The sequence below is a fragment of the Dreissena polymorpha genome, chromosome 2 (genome assembly GCF_020536995.1).
Source record: "Dreissena polymorpha isolate Duluth1 chromosome 2, UMN_Dpol_1.0, whole genome shotgun sequence".
NCBI lineage: Eukaryota > Metazoa > Mollusca > Bivalvia > Myida > Dreissenidae > Dreissena > Dreissena polymorpha.
In genome coordinates, this window is record NC_068356.1 from 94,337,088 (window position 1) to 94,359,129 (window position 22,042).

General features: G+C 36.1%; 1 protein-coding gene across 1 annotated transcript in view; it reads right to left on the reverse strand.

The window, feature by feature from the left end:
- LOC127868108 (MOB kinase activator-like 1) overlaps positions 1-20,701 on the reverse strand; it is a 35,435-nt gene extending 14,734 nt beyond the window's left edge. The window contains exons 1-3 of the mRNA XM_052409712.1: positions 20,526-20,701; positions 2,168-2,334; positions 1,625-1,852 (exon numbers count right to left, since the gene is read on the reverse strand). Of these exons, the coding sequence (XP_052265672.1) occupies positions 1,625-1,852; positions 2,168-2,334; positions 20,526-20,539 (409 nt within the window). The 5' untranslated portion in view covers positions 20,540-20,701. The remainder of the gene's footprint in view (positions 1-1,624; positions 1,853-2,167; positions 2,335-20,525) is intronic.
- Between the last annotated feature and the right edge of the window lie 1,341 nt (positions 20,702-22,042).

Below are 22,042 nucleotides of genomic sequence, written 5' to 3' on the forward strand. Positions count from 1 at the left end.
CAAATTTAAAATGACTCGTTTTTGACGCAAATCGAAAATTTGACCTGTGCGTCAGTCAGTTAACATCTCGAGTTCCATGGTAATAAATCCCACTGTGCTCCTAATTGAAATTAATGTTTCAGTATTTGAAACTCGGTCTATAATCTAGGGAATACCCCGGGCGTTGTTTATCTTATCTCATCTCCTCCAATACATATGTCACCTTCTAAATAGTGCGTGCGCACTAACTGGGTAATTAGCAGCAGCGATTACGTGATAATTGATTGACCATCCTATAATTGCAGGGTTTTTTGCAAACTTGCAGACGGCACGGTTAGTAAGTCCGCAAAAGTAATTAAAGAAAAAACAAAATTGATCAAAGGTCTATTAATTACGTAGATGCACTTGTAAGTCCAGCGAGTTTTGTCAGCTTGTTAATCCACCGATAATAACGAGTAACACCCATCTTATATAAACTGGAATCACAGTTCATTTTTTATACTAACATATTTCGGACATGTGTAGTATTCGGATAAACAGTAATAGATATACTATGTTCCATGCATTTTGATTGTGTTTTGTTAGAAAAGCTATCATAGGGATGATGATAATATAATGACGATAAATATGTGATGAAAAGGTGCTACCGGTACATACAATGTATCTTAAATTACTTAAATGTGTTAAAAGACTTAAATGTTTTAAAAGGAAGTAGATTTTAATGTACCAATTCATTTAAATATGTTGTGTTTTTATCATGGTATTGTTATTTAATAAAGCAATATAACTTTTTAAGATATTATGTTACTCTTAGAGCATATTTTTATCTAAAAAAATGAATAATACAGACAAAAACACAATTAACGCGCTTCAAAATTGACCCCGGCATTTTTCAATTTGACTCCTCAAAATTTCAGTCCAGGGGTCATTGACTCCTGGTTTTTAAAATCTATTGAAATCCCTGGTGTACATATTTCGGACATGTATAGTATTCGGATAAACAGTAATAGATATACTAGATGTTCTATGCATTACAATTGTGTTTTGTTACAAAAGCAGTCATAGGGATGATGGTAATATAATGACGATAAATGTGATGAAAAGATGCTACCGGTACATATCTTAAATGTGTTAAATGACTTAAATGTGTCATGATAAAGTAGATTTCAATGATAATTTATTGTGTTTTTTTTACAAATCAACATAGTATAATGATAGAAATAATAAAAGTTGTGAAATGAACATGTTTTGTTTTTGATATTGTTCGCACAAACGTCTCAATGATTTTCCAAACTTCTCCCTGTTTCAGAAAAAAGGAGAAGTCACTTCTCCCTATTTTTAAGGCCTAGGGTAGTCCCTGAATTCAATGAGATTCTATTCCCTAAAGCAACCAGGAAAACCCAGTCCTACTATTTTAACCCTTTCCCACATAGATACGTATTTACGCATTTGTAGTCCCTCAGATAATAATATTTAATGAAATACTATTCTTACTAGATTCAAATTTTAAAGGTTACATTTTCAACCCATATATACTGACGAGCAGCAAACAGCATGCTATTCTGGTTTTATGCTGTTTGCACATAGCCATTTTCACTTTGCGTCTGAGTGGTAAAGGGTTAAATCCAAAAAGCCAAGCACCCACCTATCTTGGATGGAAACAGATTCTCATCATCCAGCTGATCCTGGACCCAAGACATGAGATAGTCGATGTACTTGGGCGCGCTGCACTTGATTGGCTTCTTCACAGTCTGCCCATCCGCCCAGTGGTACTCATACTTGGGGCCCGCTGACATCACGGCGCACGTGTCCTCCGTGCAGAACTCTGTGATCGTACCGTACAGCATGTTGATCTGGTTGAAGAAGTCCACAGCTGGAAAACATTCTTGTAGGTTAAGTATGAGTAATTGAAATTGCCTAATAAAGAGTTACACAATTTTCAAAATCATGAAAAAATTAGTACAACTGTTTTTTAAAATGAAGTTCAATAAATGACCTTCAATTAATGATTCAATTTGTAAAGGATTAATTTCCTAAGATTCTGATGGGCAGCAAACAGCATAAAACCTGAACAGACTGCAAGTTACTCATGGGCTTTATGTTTAATAGTGCAAAAAGCCATTTAAGATTTGCTTCCTAGATGGGAAAGGAATAACATTTAAATCATGAAAATCCACCCTCCACTTACTGTTGACAGCGACCCATTCATTGAGGTCTTCTCCCTCAGGCAGTGCAACTGCGAGCCTCAAGTTTCCGCTACCAAGCGTAACCGCCGCATGCTGCATCAACTCGTAACCATGGGAACCCTCCGGGATGTTCTTCTTGGGTTTAAATGTTTTTGATGCATTTTTCCCACTATGATGAAGAAGACAAAGGCAATATAACTTTATATGGAACATTCATTGTAAGTTCAAGAATTGGATAATGAATATATGAAAGTTTCACTCACAAAGGTATATTTCACCATGACCATACATGTATGCTGGCTTGAAAAATACCTACAAACACATGGTATACAGAAATCAAGGAGTTTTCTTTACAGTTGTGACACTATAACTACCGCATTCAAATGCCATTGAAACTCACTGCTTCATATGTATATTTTGAATGGCTGCAATATGGGATAAAATTTTCATTGGTCGAGTCCTTAAAGCGGGTATATACGATCTTGTCAAATATTTAGTAATAAATATAAAATGTGTAAAAAACTTATTATACATATATTTCAATATAAACTAAAATAAAAGTTAAGAAGAACATGTGTCGAAAAATGCTAAATAAGCCAGATATTTAATTCTGAAATCGAAAAAGGCTGTACAGCCGAATTCGCCAGCATATATATCATGCATGTACGATGTGAATCTAAATTTAGTTTAACGGTTCATTTGAAATTTCTGCAGCGATATCGATTCATACGACACATGAACACTTACAAAAAAGACGAATGCGTCGGTTATTGTAGGAAAATAATTACGAATTATCTTCGTCACAATCGGCTCGGGGCGCTAATTTGTATTTGCTGTATTTTATGAAATTCGTCTTAAATGTATCATTTTTCTTGCATAGTGTGTGTTATTATAACATATTTGTATCAATATTTTACAATTCAGCACATATAAAAATCGTATATACCCGCTTTAAACAGACTAGTTGACAAGACATGCCATGTGCACCTGCCAGTGTTCTCCATAAAAGATTGAGTAGCCAGTTATAATTTGACAAGTACACATTGAATGAAAATTCCCAAAACATGCCTGCCGCCATTTGCAATCAACATACATGTTCACTGACATCATAACACAAATTTCCAATTCCACTGTTGAATAAGTTAATTATGTTGCTAATAACGGATTAGTGAGAGAAGGTAAGACTTTTGAATTTTACATAGCAAACACGAATTTTAACCATATTTTAAAACGAGTTTAAACAGTAAAATGAAACTTACATAATATTTATGTGTACATTTTTAACACAAAAAATAAAAAAATTGTGACCTGTAACACACATTTTGGGATTTTTTTCGATGCTTGTTCTTAGAAGCAATTGAAGTAGTACGACATATAATTTTGCAAGTAAAAAATATTTTGTGGAATGCATTATATAAACAAATTTTACGCACAACGTTTTAATACATTCAGAATCAGTACTGACTACAGTGTTTTTTTATGTACAAAGTATTTGTAACTGATAATTTGTGGTTTAGGATTTAGACAAATTATGGTTTACACTGAAGGATTTATTTTTTTACAAATCGTAGAATTTTATATTTATATGACATATTAATCATTGACAAGAGGGCCAACATGGCCACCAAGATGGCCCTAGTTCGCTCAGCTGAGAGGAGTCGGTTCATTCAATCTTGACCAATCGTCAAACTTAACCTAGATCTTGTCATGACAAACATCCTGGTCAAGTTTCATCATTGAGCCAAAACTCTGGCGTATGGAGTGTTTACGAGGTTTTTGTAAGATTTGACCTGGTGACCTATATTTTGACCCCTCATGACCAAACATCAAACTAGTGTTTTTTCCAGGAGGGCAAAGGGGCATGGCGCATTACTTTCAAAAAGGGCATTTTAGCGCGCAGTTTAGGCAAAAAAGGGCAAAAACGTTCCCTGAATACCTGAATTACGGGGAAACATGTAATCGCATCAGAAGCAGTTGTGGAAAAATACCATATAAACAAGCACATTTAATAGTAATAGATGTATTTAACTTACTACGATATATATTAATATATTTACCTTGCAATGTACATTTAAGTTCCATGCTGTTTCAATAAACTGTACAGCACGACAAACATAATAAAGCAATATATGCATATACATGTATATCAGATTATACACAGATCCACTAACATATAAATGAAACCATGTTTGTCTTATCCTATTTTCTAACAATAATCTCGACAGATGTTTAAAATAACATTGCGAGTAAATTGATCGCTAACAATATGCAAACACTCGTTTCTGTGACATACATCCACCGAGTAGATTACAAATAAATAAATAATGTTGTTGCTATCTAAAACATTTTTATGCATCGTTGATTATCACAGACATTTTATTAATTCCTTCTTAATGTATAATCTCCATCGTTAATTTGATCGTTTTCGACGTTATTTGCCATTTTTGCCGCGTCACATTCTGTATAGTCCGCCATGTTGATAAAATGTCAAATGATGTAAGCGACAGGTGCGCATAGCAACGTTAAATCGTATACGCGATTCGCATTTTTTTAAATTAGTATACGTCATAGTAATTATTTCAATAATTAGATCTAATTATCTTAAAGACGAAAACGATAAAGAATAAATTTGTTTGTGATTTTAAATGTAATAATGCGTAAAAATATATGTTTGATATAACTGAATACTGCATGCAATGCACAATTGCCACGAGAATAACATCGAGTTTTTCATCAAAAGTCTCCAATGTTATGATTTTATCGTGGATGAGTGCATATTGCTGAGCGAAAAGTGCGCTTGGTATAACAAAGCCTCCGGCATTATCGATTGATACTGACACGGGGTTATTCACGCATGACTAATTCACAGCTTTGGAGCAGTCAGTAAGACCTACCTATAAATCGAGCACTGTTATAGATTAAATCTGCCTAATTAATAAAGTCGATTAGACGTGACGTCTCTCGAGTAAATCAAGCACAGTCGGAGCGTCACAGACAATCAAGGAAGCTGATTTTGCGGACCTTTAGATCGTAAGGCAATAAAGATGTTATCGATAAGGGCGCGTGGCAAAATTTGCTTTTGAAAAAAAGGGCGCGTGGCGAAATTTGCCTTTGAAAAGGGCAGCGTGGCGATCCAGTAGGGCGGCGTGGCTTTTCGCCACGCTAAAATGGCCTAGGAAAAACATTAATCAAACTTTGCAAACTCAAAAGTTGTGACCTCTATATTTTCAGGGATTCTGTATAATATAATGAAAATTTTGACAATCTAAGGGCAATCATTTTGTCATTTATTATGCGATTTTGCTCATTATCAAACTTGACTGAAATCTTGTGGCCATATAGCTTCTCAGCAACTTTGATAAAGAATGCTTGAGAAATGTGAATGCTAGAGTGTTTACACACCAAATGTGGACGGACAGCGGACAAAGACCAACCCTAAAACCTTACCTGAGCAATCAGTTGAGCTAAAAAGTATATTTTTACAAATCTGAGCCATTTTCCAACTTATCCGTGATATCAATAAAACCAATGTATTGACTAAGTTTCACGATGATTTAGCAAAAAATATGACTTCTAGAGTGTTCACAAGGTTTCTCTTTAGTCATATAAGGAAAACTGCCCCCCACCCTTGGCGGCCATGTTTTTTTTAACGATCGGGACCATTTTCAAACTCATCTGAGATATAACAGGTAAATAAAACCAATCTCTTCACCAAGTTTCATGATGATTGGGCAAATAATGTGACTATTAGATCGTTCACAAGCTTTTTTACTATACAAATATAAGAAAATTATGCGCCCCCCACCCTGGCAGCCATGTTTTTCAACGGACCGGAACCATTTTCAAACTGAACTCTGGTTTCGAGGAAACAATCTAGGAAACAAATTTTCTGACCAAATTTCATGAAAATTGGGCCAAAAATGTGACTTCTAGGGCGTTCACATGTTTTCACTATATACATATTGAGAAAACTGCCCCACCCACTGGTGGCCATGTTTTTTCATCGATCTGGACCATTTTCAAACTTGTCCGAGATATCAATAAAACCAATGTTTTGACCAAGTTTCATGACGATTGGGCAAAAAATGTGACTTCTTGACTGTTCACAAGCCTCTTTTACTTAATAAATATAAGGAAAACTGCCTTGTCACCCTGGCAGCCAGGTTTTTCAACGGACCAGAACCATTTTCGAACTTTACTCACGAATCTAGGAAACAAATGTTCTGACCAAATTTTATGAAGATTGGACCAAAATGTGACTTCTAGAGTGTTGACATGTTTTCACTATATACATGTACATACATTGTATATTATGTATAGCCAAAACTGCCCTGCCCCTTGGTGGGCATGTTTTTTAACCAATTTGGACCATTTTCGAACTCGTCCGAGATATCAATAAAACCAATCTTTTTACCAAGTTTTAAGATAATTGGGCAAAAATTGTGACATCTAGAGTGTTTACAAGGTTTCTCTATAGCCAAATAAGGAAAACTGCCTCGCCCACTGGCGGCCATGTTTTTCAACGGACCGAAACCACTTTTTAACTCAACCAACATATCATTAAAACAAACATTTCGACAAAGTTACATGAAGAATTAGATTGGGCATGAAATTTGACTTCTACAGTGTTTACAAGGTTTTTCTTTTTTTTGACATAGTGACCTAGTTTTTGACCGAGCCATGACCCAGTTTCGAACTTGATCGAGATATCATTGGGACAAATCTTCTGACCAAGTTTCATGAAGATTGCACAAGAAATGTGGCATCTTGAGTGTTTACAACCAAATGTGGACGGACGGATGACGGATGGGCGTACGACAGACAAAGACCGATCCCAAAAGCTCACCTGAGCAATCAGGTGAGCTAAACAAGAGCTGTCATCAGATCGATAGTCGGTAGAGAGATGTAAAGTGATCAGCTTAGAAATAATTTATTTATTGTTACGCTCCTTTTTATTTGTTTATCTTTAAATATGACGTTTGCCATCTGCCGCTAGTATAGTGTTGGCAGACGGCAATCTCAACTGTGTTCTTCCAAGTATACAGTGTCTGCGCATGAATGACCCAATATGATGTGTGAGCGAACTCAATGTTGATTGGCCAGCTACCATGTGACTTGAAAGCTGACTTGATGAGTTCTGAGGTTGGGAGAATCGGGGGCTAGTTTTACCTCAAATTACCTGTCGCTCAATTGCGACACGCTGCGGGCTGCGACAGTGTGTATTGAAAAATTGAGTCAGACCTTGACATCGAGAAAACCGGACGTAAACAAATTCTGATAAGAGGGAGACTGGAAGTCGCTTTTTATCTACAATTTCTTAAATTTTAGGCGAGGTTTGGCGGAAGAGAGCGATTTTTTCGCTCACGTCGCCCCCTAGTGCAAGCCCTGATATACTGAATATATATATATATACTAACATCAATTCATTTACATGCTTCTGCTAGCGCCTAGCAGCTTAGCCAAGAAAGACAATGACTGACATATAAATAAGCTCATATGATTACTGATAATCTATGTTTTATTGTGTTATTTGAATGTTTAAAAAAAAAAATATGGATGATATAACATTATATTTATTTGCATTCAAATTGTAACTATACAGCTAAAAACTGAGTGTATACAGTTTAGACTGGATTTCCGAATTGCTACAAAATTGGTAGTTTTTTAGTGGTGACAAAATTAAAAAAAATTATTCCACAATAGTGCGAAAGAAAATTAAAAGTTGAACCCTGCAAGATACCTGTATTAATGAAATATTTTAATTGCAAAACAATTAAGTATGCTGCCATTCGGTTCCACATAATTATACATTGACAATAAAAAAAATCCTGTCAATCAAAATTGATTTGACACATCACATTATTTTGATTATGTTAAATCAACGTATGCTAAAATCAACTGCTTAAGCAAGCTTATGTTGAATTTAGACATTTATTGAAACAAACTGTTTCCTGGGTAGGACCAGTACTTATTGTCTTTAGGGTGATCTAAAGAATGCTCGCACTTAAGGGATCAATACAGAGATCTCCCATTGACAAAGCAGACATCATATCCACTATGCCGCAGCCACCGAACCAGCTTTAAATTCCTGAGGCTAGAAAACACACACAATTATAAGATGCTAGATCTTAAAGCTAGGAACATGTTACTCGTTTAAAGATTGAATTTTTTAGATGCATTACATTGAAACAATTATAATATTTTGAACACAATAATGTCCATATATTTATTACAAATAAATGGTTATCAAAAAGACTTTTGCCCGTAAAATAGGTAGCAACTATAATCATATTAAAAGCAGGGCTCACTCTGGCCTTCAGAAAATAATAGCCATATTTTTTTTCCTTAAAAAAATAATAGCCAAAACATATGCGGACTTTTCCGCAAAATGGTACTGAAGGCAAAAAGAAAGAAAAAACCATGAATCTCATTTTATCTATGTTTTATTAAATGTATATCTATTGGATTCAAGTTATAATATATATATATACTTAAAAACAAGCATAATATCAGTGTGTCATTTTCTTATAAAATATTATCATGGCTTTACAATAAAGAATACAATCAATGTTGTGGGTGTGACTTAACAAACCAGATCTCAGCTACAGTTACATACACATAAGAATTAAGGGCAGAGGCCCCAACCCACCCAGAGCACTAATTATACTATTTTTTTTTATAGTTTTTCCAATTGCAATTTTTGGTGAACACTCGAAATATTATAAACCACACCTTCCGTATCACCGCATGTGTATTCGTCATTCTATTTTTGCTGTTATGAACTTCGAAAATAAATCATAATGGACGAACAAAATACAGTATCCGAAAATGGTAATCCGAAAAATCGTACGCGTTTTGCACATGAAATATGCATAATATAAAATATTAATATGCATAATCTAAAATGTGCATATCGTTCGACTACTTTATCTCTTAATACGGCGTTTGCCATCGGCCGCAATATTGTAGGCAGAGGCCAATATCAATTGTAAATGATTTATTCCAAAAATAACACTTTCGCAATGCCGATCATGTTTACATCAATTAACGTCACAGCGCATGAGTTAAAATACACCACCTTAGTGTAATTCCAAACAGGTGTTTCGTTAAAATTAGCTGACCATGACATATGCCGGGTCCCTTTGAATTGGGAAAACCAGGTTACCTGGTAAAAAATTGGAATCATATGTTAAAGGGGCCTTTTCACAGATTTTGGCATTTTTTTAACTTATTCATTAAATGCTTTATATTGATAAATGTAAACATTGGATCATAAAAGCTCCAGTAAAAAATCAAGAAAAAAATTTAAAAAAGGAAAAGAACATTGCCCGGAGCAGGTTTCGAACCAGTGACCCCTGGAGTCCTGCCAGAGTCCTGAAGTAAAAACGCTTTAGCCTACTGAGCGATTCCGCCGAGTACACATTCTTGCCGTATTTTATACCTTATATAAGCAATCTTCGTAGTTTCACAAAATTTAACGACAAAAACAGAACTCTCCAAATTATTCAATCGTTTCGCGTTGCAACGCTTTATAATTTTTAGGTTTTAAAATCGTCAAAAAGATGCATATAATGGCTATATTAGAGCATGGTTAATGTTCAGTATTACTGTTTCCTTACAAATATCATAACTAAAACGAAAACTTACGAATCTGAAACAACTTTTTTCAATTTTGTCAATTTACCAAAGAGTGAAAAGATCCCTTTAAAGCAGACGACAAACAGCGGTAATTACGGGGATAATTAGTTGATGGCGATTAAATAATTATTTCATCAAGCAATGTTCAATTTAATCTAATTGCAGAAAAAACGGCGTGCAAAACAAAACCAGCCAACAATATTAGCGGCGATTTTCAATAATGACGATTAAATAATAATTGGCGAAAAATTAACAAAGATCTAACAGTTACCGATAATTGGTAAAGCACAGGGAGATTAAAGACGTTTTTTCCGAAATATATCACTGCTGTCGGACACTGATTGAGAAAAATGCTCTAGGCCACAATGTCGCAGAAGTTATTGACGCGTGTATGACAATACACAGGGTCGAGTGTGTACACAGGTAATCTCGTTATCGATTTTTCCTGCTTGATGGCCCGATTTGCAGGCGTTTCGCATTCGCTGGACAACATTTAGAGGCAATTTGTTTTTTTATGTAGGCGGATAAAATAATCGCCATTTTTTCTAGACAATTTTAAGAAATAATAGCCAGTTGGATAAAATAATTGCCATTGGCGATAATGTCTGGCAGCAGCGTGAGCACTGAAAAGAATATAATTATTTAGTCAATGACATTAATTTAGTTGTAAGGTTTCTTAAGTTAAATGACTGTCATTACTCCAGCTTGGCCGTAACCCGCTCGACCGTCGACCGGGTTGAGTTATTTTTGCGTCGAAATTCTAGCCAGTAGCCCGATGGGTCGAGTGTTTTTTCATGTCCGAACTTAGTAACGAGTCTGAAATAGCTTCATATAGACGCTTATTCATGACTGCATTGGTTATTTCCCTTGAGCAATTATTGATTAGACGCTTATTGAACAGTGTTGTAAGTCGATCTCACGAGACGCTATAACAATTATTATTACTTGCTGGAGAACTTGCGGCGATACATTTATTTTAATGTATTTTCTGTGTTATTTTGAGGGCGCATCGCACAAACATCAACAGGGCTCGCGCTGTCGTTCGCCACTTGAGCCATTTGCGAAAATATTGAGAATTTGGCTCAAGAAAAATCCGATTTGCGAAAATGCTAAAATCTCGTAAAATTTCTTTGAAAACGGCCGCCATTTAACCCGAAACTGGTTTTCTATATTTTTCTCTTTGTTTCGATGAAAGTATTCGCAATTTGAACAGTGAACGAAAACCGGTCTGCACCTGTATCGAGACATCGCTTGCCCTTATTGTTATTGAAGTGCACATGCATGGTTCAAACAGAAATAGCAAACCTAAATTCAAGCACTTTTCAAGGACTTTTAAAGGCCAAATTTTCATTTTCAAGGCCAAGAACAGTACGCTAGTTTCCTTTAAAAAATGCATTTTCAAGCCAGATTAACACAGTAAATGTCATTTATTTGCTCAAACACATTAAACTTATTCAATATTAACTCATACATGTTATTTAATTACATACAAATACATGTTAACCATCCTTAACTCAATGAGTCTCACATATCTATTTACTTTTTAAAGTTATTACAAACAAACACATTGATTCTCAATATCATGTTTTCTGTGTCTGTTTCCCCTTTCTTGTGGCTTTTCAAAGCGCTTTCCCCCAACCCCCGACATCAATGGTCTAATGGTCTTCATACAGACTTGACAATGTGCTTTTCGAATGTCATTTGTTTTCTGTACCCAGGAATATTCAGTTAACCACCCTGGTTTGAAACGACACTTCCCCATCGCTGCGTTTTCACTCGCGAAAATTGATCACAACGAAGTACCTCTGACGTAGTACACATAATCTGTGACGTGTACACATAACATTTCGTACTCAATAGTGTACCAGTGCCTTCCCCAGGAATTTGTTCAGGCGCCCCGGGGGTGGGTTCGGGAGAGGTGTCCCCTCCCGACGTTGATTTTTATTTTTAATTTAACGTGTCAATTCACGTTCTGTGGTGCGTTATAACTCAAAGAAAAACAGCGTCAAAAGACGTCATTTGGTGCGCTATGACTCTTCAAAAAAATCCCCCAGTCACTTAAAAATATACTTTTTATATTGTTTAATTGTTTTAAAACTTTTCCGCACAGATAGTAAAATCCCGACTCGAACGATTCACCAATACATCCGTTTCAACCCGACTCTATTACTGTATACTTACTATTTTTCAAGTTTCTATTTATTACCCGATAATCCCGTTTATTCCGTTTTTATCAATCTCTTTCTGGTAAATATTTACGATAAAAGCTTTCAGTTATTTCTTTAACACAAACCTTGCCATTTTTAAGTGACTATAGATTCGATGAAATATTGCCTCTGAATATGCGTCTATCCCCTGACCAGTTGTGTGCTTGTTAAAACGCTCAATACACGCCATTTGTATGCAATAGACGCGACGTTGTACATGCTGCATAATTTTCGCGCTCTTTTCAATTGAGAAAAATATTCGACACAAAATAAATTTGCACTGCTAATTTGAAGCAAAAATATTTAACGTTGCGGTAACATTTACATTCGGAAGTGTGTTTCGGATTAAAAACGGGTTAACATCTACTTACGGTAATGGGTTTCGGATTACACATTTAATTATTCCCATTTGAGATTCCAACAAATATTAACCGTTGCGTTATAAATTCAACGATAATTTGTTTACACACTTTACGAGTCGAATAAATGTTTTGACGGAATTATGCATGAAATTCACTTTGTCCACGAGGATCACGGCCGGTTGCCATCATCAGTCTTCTAACTATCGATTATCGGACGAAACATTTAAAAGTGTGCGTAATTAATTCAACGAAAATTTGTTAAAGCGCATTACGTGTCGAATAAATGTCAGAAAAACGAGGTGAATCAGTTCTATAAATGGACATGTTGAAATATACATGTACTGGAATTAAATAAATTGTTATCACATAATTGTAACCGCTATAATAATTAATTGTTTACCACTTGCAATTAATTTCTCGTATTAATTATGAGTCATAGGTAACACTTGTTTACAATAAAAAGGTGTGATGATGATGCCCGAAACCGTCTTAAATGTTTTGTACTGTACTAATTACCGGTTTTATATTACTCAAATGGTACAGCTACTTGCTAATCAAGCTGCGATAAACTCTTACTTCATGCCCGACGTCAATCAAAAATAATGGTCTCGATAGTTAACCCCGCCCTCATAAGCATTCGCGTAACCGATTGGACGATGAACTTCAAAGTTTGACAACTGGAAAGTTACCAGATACATCCTTGTCAGCATTTAAATGACCGTGTAATGTGGCTAGAATAATCGATACGCGCGTCATGCTATTCTCTTATCAGTGGATTATCCATTACCCCATGTGGTGTTTATGGCGATTACTTGTGAAAGTATGTACCGAGTGCTCTTTTAAAACAGGGAATATTGATACACTGATAGGGAAACCTTGATTTTTTTGGACAATCTCCACTTTCTTTTACTGAAGAATATACTGATCGGAAAATTTCAAGCGCCCCGGGGACTCTTATTTCGAAATTCAAGCGCCCCAAAGGGGCGCTTAAATGGCCTGGGGAAGACCCTGTGTACGAAGCTTATATTTCGTACTCAACTTTTTGCGCGAAGGAATTTATGATAATTTTCATAATATTTCCCTTAAGAACGATTTAAGTTAATAATTAAAGCGATGATAAAAGTAATTTTTGAGCAGAAATAAACATTTTCAAGGCTTTTTTACATGAAACAAGCACTTTTTCAAGGCCAACCTTTGTTCAAGGGCTTTTCAAGCCTAGGACTCATTTTCAAGCACTTTTCAAGCCCTGTGCGAACCCTGACATGGTAGCTGGCCAATCAAAACTGAGTTCGCTTACACATGAAATGACGTTGTTGAATGAAACGTAAAAATGGGTGGAACTTTGAATACACAGTTAATATTGTCATCTGCAAACAAAATAGCGGCCGGTCGCAAATGTCGTATAATAAGATTAAAAATGAAAATAAGCGTGACCATAAATTAATTATTTCCAAGCTGACTATCGATCTAAATTAAAGAGTGATAATTAAATAATTAGTTCTATGTCGTTGATGTTACAACTTTCTGCCGATGAAAAGGTGATTATTAATTAATTTGATCGTTTTACTCACACACTATGCTAACTAACAGCGGCATATTTTAATCAAAGGAAAACGTGAACAACACGCGCTGTTTACATGTATTTGCAATTAAAGTTTAATTAAAGTTACGAATTTGTAACACATAGGAACAGTAATTCATATCGTCTACAAAATTTGGAACATCTCATGAAAATCTCAATTGAAGGAAAAGACTGCAAAGATGTTGACTTTAAAGTGATCTACAAACTGTAGCCTTGTAAAAAACAGCGCAGAATAATAATGATATAATAATGATACATGTCATGACTTTGTTCTCTGTGTAAAGCAGGATTTGTTTGCAATGTCTTTTGTGAATGAAATGTATGCTTGTAATTTACATGCCATTCATCATGTTGTAAAAAAATGTGCTGTATGAAAATATGTCTATAACTATGAAAATTGTGATGTGATGCATATAATGAGATGTGACATGTGCTTGTATATATTGTTATTTTAAACAAACAAAAACTGGTTGGCAATAGGCCCAAAACGCACCACAGATAATCTAGGATCAAAAAAAATTCCGGGGGGGGGGGGGGGGGGGGGGAGGGGGCATGCCTCCGGACCCCCCTAGATCTGGGTGGCTCAAAGATATTTTGGGCCAGCGCTAGCCCTGTGCATCAACAGCAAAATGAGAATGAAGGTAGTAACACAAAATATGAACAACAACAGGGGTTTTTTTTTAGAGAAAGGGGAAGACGCTGGACGCTGGGTGAAAGTGGAAAAAAGAGTGCGAAAGAGACATATTAGGGGAAAAAATAAAAACTGTTCATTTCAATGTCTATAACTCATCAAAAGAGGCTTGTCTCCGTCCTTTTTGTTCTTAAACACATTTAACACGTATTAAAGTCAAAGTCCTTAATTAAGTTGCAGGTGTAGATCTAATTATGGGAAATGTTTTCAACTACATTTCTGTACTGGGGCCGGGGGACGATGTCAATTTTGTGATTTCAATTTCATGATGAATGGGTTGACGATCTTGATCTGCTACCGTATTGGAAGGGAAAGGAGCAGCAGCTGCCAATTGTCTACTTTCACTTTCACAATGTTCGATGTTGATTACCTCAGAATCCTGCTGGGTTATAACGGTTTTCGATGATTCTTTCTTAAAAAATGCCTCGATGCGTTCAGTACCTTCCGAGTCCGAATGTTTTATTTTGTTTGTGTAAGAACGCCAATTGTGAGACATTTTTTTCTGTTTTCACGTTTATATCTTGGCTTGCACATAGCCCGGATGAAAATTCGACTGGTTTCCAGTAATTTATTGACGAGACACCCTTCTTGCGCAAGACCGGTATCCAGTAAAATAGTCACATGATTATTAGTTGCCCAGTTTACATGACGTAATTTAAGAGCTATATTTAGAATAACTGGGATTCCCAGATTTTTTGTGTTCGTCTGGAGAGAGAGAAAGATCGTTGTACATGGTGTAAATTGGATAATTGTCGAATGCCCAAAGGAAAAATAAACATTTCTTTGAGAGAAAATATTATATTTTGGTGAAAAATGATATTTTTGGTGGGGAAATTGTATTTTGAGGGGAAAAATTCTGGTAGGGGAAGACGCCGAATATCGGCATCACTTTCTTAGTAAAAAAAAACCCTGAACAAAACGAAAATTCGAAAATTCCAAATGTCATGGAAAAATAATCAGTCTTGGCTTCGTTTTGATGTCTCCAAGTCAGGGTTCGCCAAAACTTGAAAAATCTGTCAGTCATTCGGACTGACAGTCTTGAAATTTTTGTCAGTCCGAAACAGTTTCTGTCAGTCCCACTGTCCGACTAAACTATAACAGCAAATCACAACAAAAGAAGTACCTTTTAGACGTTTATTGGTTTTGATCACATTAAAATACAATAAAAACATGTCCAATGTCGATATAATTAAACAATTATTATATTGATAATAAACCACATATAGTTATAATCCAAAGGCATACTTTTTAGTCTTCTTTTTGTCAAACTGTTTTTTAGCCTCCACAGCTCTACAAATCCGTGTTCTTGAAAAGTTAGGGTGACATCCAATCAAGTTTGACTTAAATGCACACACCCATTCACACTACTTTGGATGATTTCAAGGTCTAAAACAACACCTATTGTTAAAATATTTTCTCTTAGCTGAGGTGGTTGATTTCCAGGTTCAATTAAATGAATGTATTTCACACCTTATTTCTTGATAGAAAGGCCCATGATAATTACCACAATTCATTCTTGTTGTCTGAAATAACACAAAACATATTGCTACAAACTATCAACTACAAATCAACACATAATTATCTATATGTCCGAATTTTAAAATATCCGAAATATAGTACATCGGGTGAAAAATCTAATTTTGATTTCAGAAACTGTTAGTATGTAAATTAAAATATATCCTTCCCAGAACAATATAATAAGGAAACTATTTAACAGAAATGCTCACAAATGCCTGTTGAAACAAGTTTTCATGCGGTTTTTGTTGTGGAGAAATGTTGTTGTTGTTGTTGTTGAATCTAATTATGGCGTCGTTGTCGCCTATGGTCTCGTTGTGCTTTGACGACTGTTGAAGTCGTTTTCATCTATGTACAAAAATTTCTCTTGTTGCATTTTCACTTGATACTTTTTTACATTTTATGTCATTTACATCTCAAGTCTGTTTGTTTCCATGATGAATTTGCCAAATGAATTGAACAGTTCTTCTTTTGCATGTAAAGTAATGTCCGGTATCTCTCCAACTAAGGTTGCCAGTGTAATATCAGAACATGATATATTATTTCTATGTAATATTTCTTCAGTTCTGTATTGAAGACTTGATCTTTCTTGTGAGTATTTTGAACAGTCAAATATGAAGTGTTTTATAGTTTCTGGTGTTCTACATGCTTCACACTCCACATCTTCGCTGTTTGTAATCTTGGACCAGTGAGCCTTTAAGCGAGTATGTCCACTTAGTAATTGGTTCACTACATTGAATATTTTTCTATTTTTTTCTCCAACGCAAGCTCTGGAACCCGGCTTTGGGATGCACTCTTGGATTTTTGTTGTTTTTTCTGAATTCAGATATTGAACTTCCCATTTTTGTATTGATTTTATTTTCATTAAATTTATTACTTCTTTTGCATCTTTCTTTTCATAACACTGATTGTCTGTTTTTGAAGTCATAATTTCTGTTGCTGCTAGTTTAGCTTGTTGATCTGCTAATTCATTGCCTTGAATATTTTTATGGCCTGGTATCCAGTGTACTTCAACAGTATTACCTCGTGCTTCAATGTTTTTGAAATGGAACAAACAAAATGGCGGACGCACTCGGTTGCTTTTTTTAACAAAGACCATTGATTTTGAACTCGGATGTGATAGTTAATTCTAATCCAACTTAAAACATCAAATGAAGGTAAGAAAAAAAGGATTTTGACAGAAGTTGAACAAAAAGCATTTACCTTCTATTAATCCAATAGCACATTATACAATTTGAGTGATCTTTTTGAAGCCATTTTTCATCCGATTGTGTCGGTCAGTCGGACCGATTATCTTAAATCACTTGTCGGTCCTGAGAAAAATTTGCCGGTCAGGACCGGCGGACCGACGGTTTTGGCGAACCCTGCTCCAAGTATTGAGAAATTTGATTATGCGCCTGCATTGCCGACTTGCTGGTATGTGCATTTCATACATAATGTAATAAAATATGCAATTAAATATCATGCACTAACTTACAAGTATAGTTTTTACAGATAAAGTTTATCTGTCAAGAAACAAATCCTGACAGTAAATTCAAAGGTGTATTATACTGCATTTTAGATGCTGGTACAATCGTTAAATCAGCGACAAACCATATTTGGCTTAGGCAAAAGAACTACTGCTACAAATGTGGTTTTACAGCGATTTTTTTCCTTTTTTATAAAGTACCGGTAAACGGCACTTTCCCAATTACGAAAAAACTACAAATTTCCCATTTACTGGCCAAAAATCCCCAATTTAAGGTAAAATAAAAGCTGCGCCATGAGCGCATGATACGCCCGTCGTTCGCCAATGAAGTAGTAAGGTAATAAATAACCCTTTGAATCATTTTTTTACTTCAGTTTATTTGTATTTGAATACATGGTTTATTTTATAAGTACATGAGCATGGAAATCACGAAATTTTGACGAACAAAGTCCCATAACTCTGGAACGACAATTCAGAATTCCGTCAAAAACGAAAGGGGATCAGGGTTTATCAATATTAAGATTGTGTTGAAATTTGAAAAAAATCCATCGAAGGATATTTGAGCTACAGTAGGACATTCAATGAAATCACGAAATTTTGACGAACAAAGTCCCATAACTCTGGAACGACAATTCAGAATTCCGTCAAAAACGAAAGGGGATCAGGGTTTATCAATATTAAGATTGTGTTAAAATTTGAAGAAAATCTGTCAAAGGATATTTGACGTAGCGTACGACATTAACAGACGGACGGACGGACGGACGGACGGACGGACGGAGAGACGGACGCGGGGTATACCATAATACGTCCCGTCATAGACGGGCGTATAAAAAATCCATCGGGGGATATTTGAGCTACGGTAGGATACATGAACAACAATAACATTTAAGGTCACAGTGACCTTGACCTTAGAATGAATGACCTTGAAATGACCAGTGGTCATCTAAGTGTGCTTGCAAACCTTCATGTCAAGTTTGAAGACTCTATGTCCAAGCATACCAAAGTTATAACAATTTTAACATTTTAACATTTAAGGTCACAGTGACCTTGTGTGACCTTGACCTTAGAATGAATGACCTTGAAATGACCAGTGGTCATCTAAGTGTGCTTGCAAACCTTCATGTCAAGTTTGAAGACTCTATGTCCAAGCATACCAAAGTTATAACAATTTTAACATTTTAACATTTAAGGTCACAGTGACCTTGACCTTCAAATGAATGACATTGAAATGACCAGTGGTCATCTTCTAGTACTGGCCAATCTTTATTTCAAGTTTGAAGACTCTAGGTACAAGCATACCAAAGTTATAACATGAAATAAGAACTTTAACATTTTTACATTCAAGGTCACAGTGACCTTGACCTTCAAATGAATGACCTTGAAATGTCCAGGGGTTACTTACTAGTTCTGGCCAACCTTCATGTCAAGTTTCAAGACTCTAGGTCCAAGCATACCAAAGTTATAACAACTTTAACATTTTTATATAGCTACAGTAGGACATTCAATGAAATAACAAAATTTTGACGAACAAAGTCCCATAACTCTGGAACGACAATTCAGAATTCCGTCAAAAACGAAAGGGGATCAGGGTTTATCAATATTAAGATTGTGTTGAAATTTGAAAAAAATCCATCGAAGGATATTTGACGTAGCGTACGACATTAACAGACATACGGACGGACAGACGGACGGACGGACAGACGGATGCAGGGTATACCATAATACGTCCCGTCATAGACGGGCGTATAAAAAAATAAAATTGGGGGGGGGGGGGGGGGGGGGGGGGAATGCAACATTTTGTTAGTTTCCCTGTGCAGCTCTATGGTTTGAACCTAGGTAAATATAATATTGACAGCTTGAAAACACTTAGAATCAATTTTAAAGTATTTGGGAGCATAAAATCAAATACACCAATTTCCCAATTTGAGGGTTTCACGACTTGATTTTAACAAATTTTCAGGTTTTCACGACTCAATTTTTCCCAATTGGACCGGTACGGGTACTCTTCCCAATTGGACAAAAAAATCACTGTTTTAGATTTAGAATATACGCAGAAGTTTGGGCAGGAAAGTTGCCTCCTTGTGCTATGTCTTATGCACAGGTATTATTGCTAGTTTGACATTTTATTTACTTTATTCAGATATGTGTTTGGAAAATTTATATCATGTTATACAATTGTGTTTTTTTCAGGCCACCTTAAGGATCATACATGATATGTCGGACCTGGATGTCGGAGACTCAGACAATGACGATGATGGAATGGAGATGTCAGGAGACCTTGTGTTAATTTTTTTGTTAGATATTAACTGTGAATAAAAACAGAATCAAGTGTTTATTTGTTTAATCTTTATTGTTCTATGTTTCATCAATACAAACATAGTTACAAATGAAACAGAATTATAACTTTTAATTCGGGCTTGTTAAAATTGATTCGGGCTAGTGAAATTTCAAAGCTGGTAGCCCAACCGGGCTAGTACCTTAAAAAAAATTAATTCCAAGACTGTTAATTATAAGGTCAGATTAACAGAGTCCGATAGTTTTCATGTCACGAAGACCTTTCGGGGGCCAGTGAAACTCCTGGATGTATAATTTATAATTGCCTGATGACAATTGTCCGTTCATTTCTCTGTTTCTATTTTTAATAACACAATTTGTCATGGACTTAAGTTAAGTAGGTCAGTTTTGTTATGAACTGTCAAAATACCTTTTTTGCTTTCACACTTTCTGCGAAACAAATCTCAGCGAACAACTTAACTGTCTTTTAAAGCATTATGATGTGGGACCCTTACATTAATTTATTTAAGACAATAGAATGGCAACAGTGTGACTCATAGAAGACAATTTTTTGCGGAAGTGATTTGGCTGAATAATTAAGAAACTAAACAAAGGCTACTTACAATAGGAAACTCATTATTCCCTACTTTAATTTTACTCTTTGTAGAAATAAATATACCATTTAAACAACTTTCAAAAAGATGTGTACGAACATAACGTTTAAATTGTCGATGAATTCTGATATAATTGTGTTTACAATTTAACAATTAAAATGGCTGCTGTCAAAAACCGGAAGTCAACAAAGGCACCGATATTTTGCGGAGACTATTCCACGCATACGGGCAAGTTGTATCGACACTACACCAGATGATATTGTTGGGGCCTAGCTCTAAACATTGGTAGCGTAATAAAGCTAGGCAACAATGTGTCCAAAAAAAAAACACAATAACGCATTAGCATTTAAACGAGCAACAGTAGCTTTAAGTAGTAAAATGCAGTCAATTCTCCGAAGTTAAAATTAACCCTAGCTTATGCGTCACAGTGATGACGTAGACATATTCACAAACATTCACACTATTCACTGTGCGTCTTTAAACATTCTAAGAGATTTAGCACTAAGTTTCGTTACGGAGTCGATAATAATAAATATTCCGTGGAAAAAGTGTTAACTAATGGATTGATATTTATTCCCAATGTGTTTTAATTACTTGTTATTTTTAACTTGCAACGAAAATGGATTAAAAATTTACGTTATCTGGGAGCAAGCTGGTGTAATGCTCGAAAATCAACAAAACGTTCCAAGTGTGGCCGAAAACTGGCCGAAATGTGGCCGAAAACTTGCCGCGGCCATAAATCGGCCACCATGGCTGCCGCTATAATCAGCGAATAACGCTGCTGGAACGCTCCCGTTGGTTCCACGATAAAGTCGGGACCGAGATGATCGTCCCACTCTGTTCTCTCCAGGAAAACGTCGACAACCGCCTCGGAAATCCCCGGAACCATCGTGTCATCAGCGACCGTTACTTTCCTCAGATTCTCACATTGCGCCTGACTAATACACGGTAGCTTGTGGCCGTCCAAAAGGATTACCCCTCGGCTTAGTAATATATCAGCCAACCCAACAACGCCCTTCGCAAGGACATCATAACCGAGAAGAACCATCAATCTCCGCAATGATCGCCTCGCGTTGAACCAACACCTCGTCAAGCCTAAGCTCGAACAGGCCATTGCCTATTTCCTTAATAGGCACCCCACTGGCCCCCTCAAGCTTGTTCTTCCGCTCAGCACCGGCTTACTAAGTTACTACCATCCGGCATCCTGTGGTACACTTTCGTAAGGGTGATGGTTCTCTATGCCCCCGTATCTGTTGTGAAGATTGACCGGCACCTCGTTCACCGATCCCTTCACAAACAGACCGTCACCGAGGCTACGCAGCCTTTTCTCGGCGCCCTTGCTTCCCGGTACCATTCTGGCGTCTTGTCTGGTTTCTCGTTGGCCTGCCTAGCTACTCTCCTTTACTGGGACTTCCGCAAGAGCTGGTCCACTCACGTTTAAATGATCTTCTTTTGACTCTTTACTGGTCGACGGATCTACTTCCGGTTAACCCTGCTTTTTCTGACATTCACGAGCAAAGTGCCCC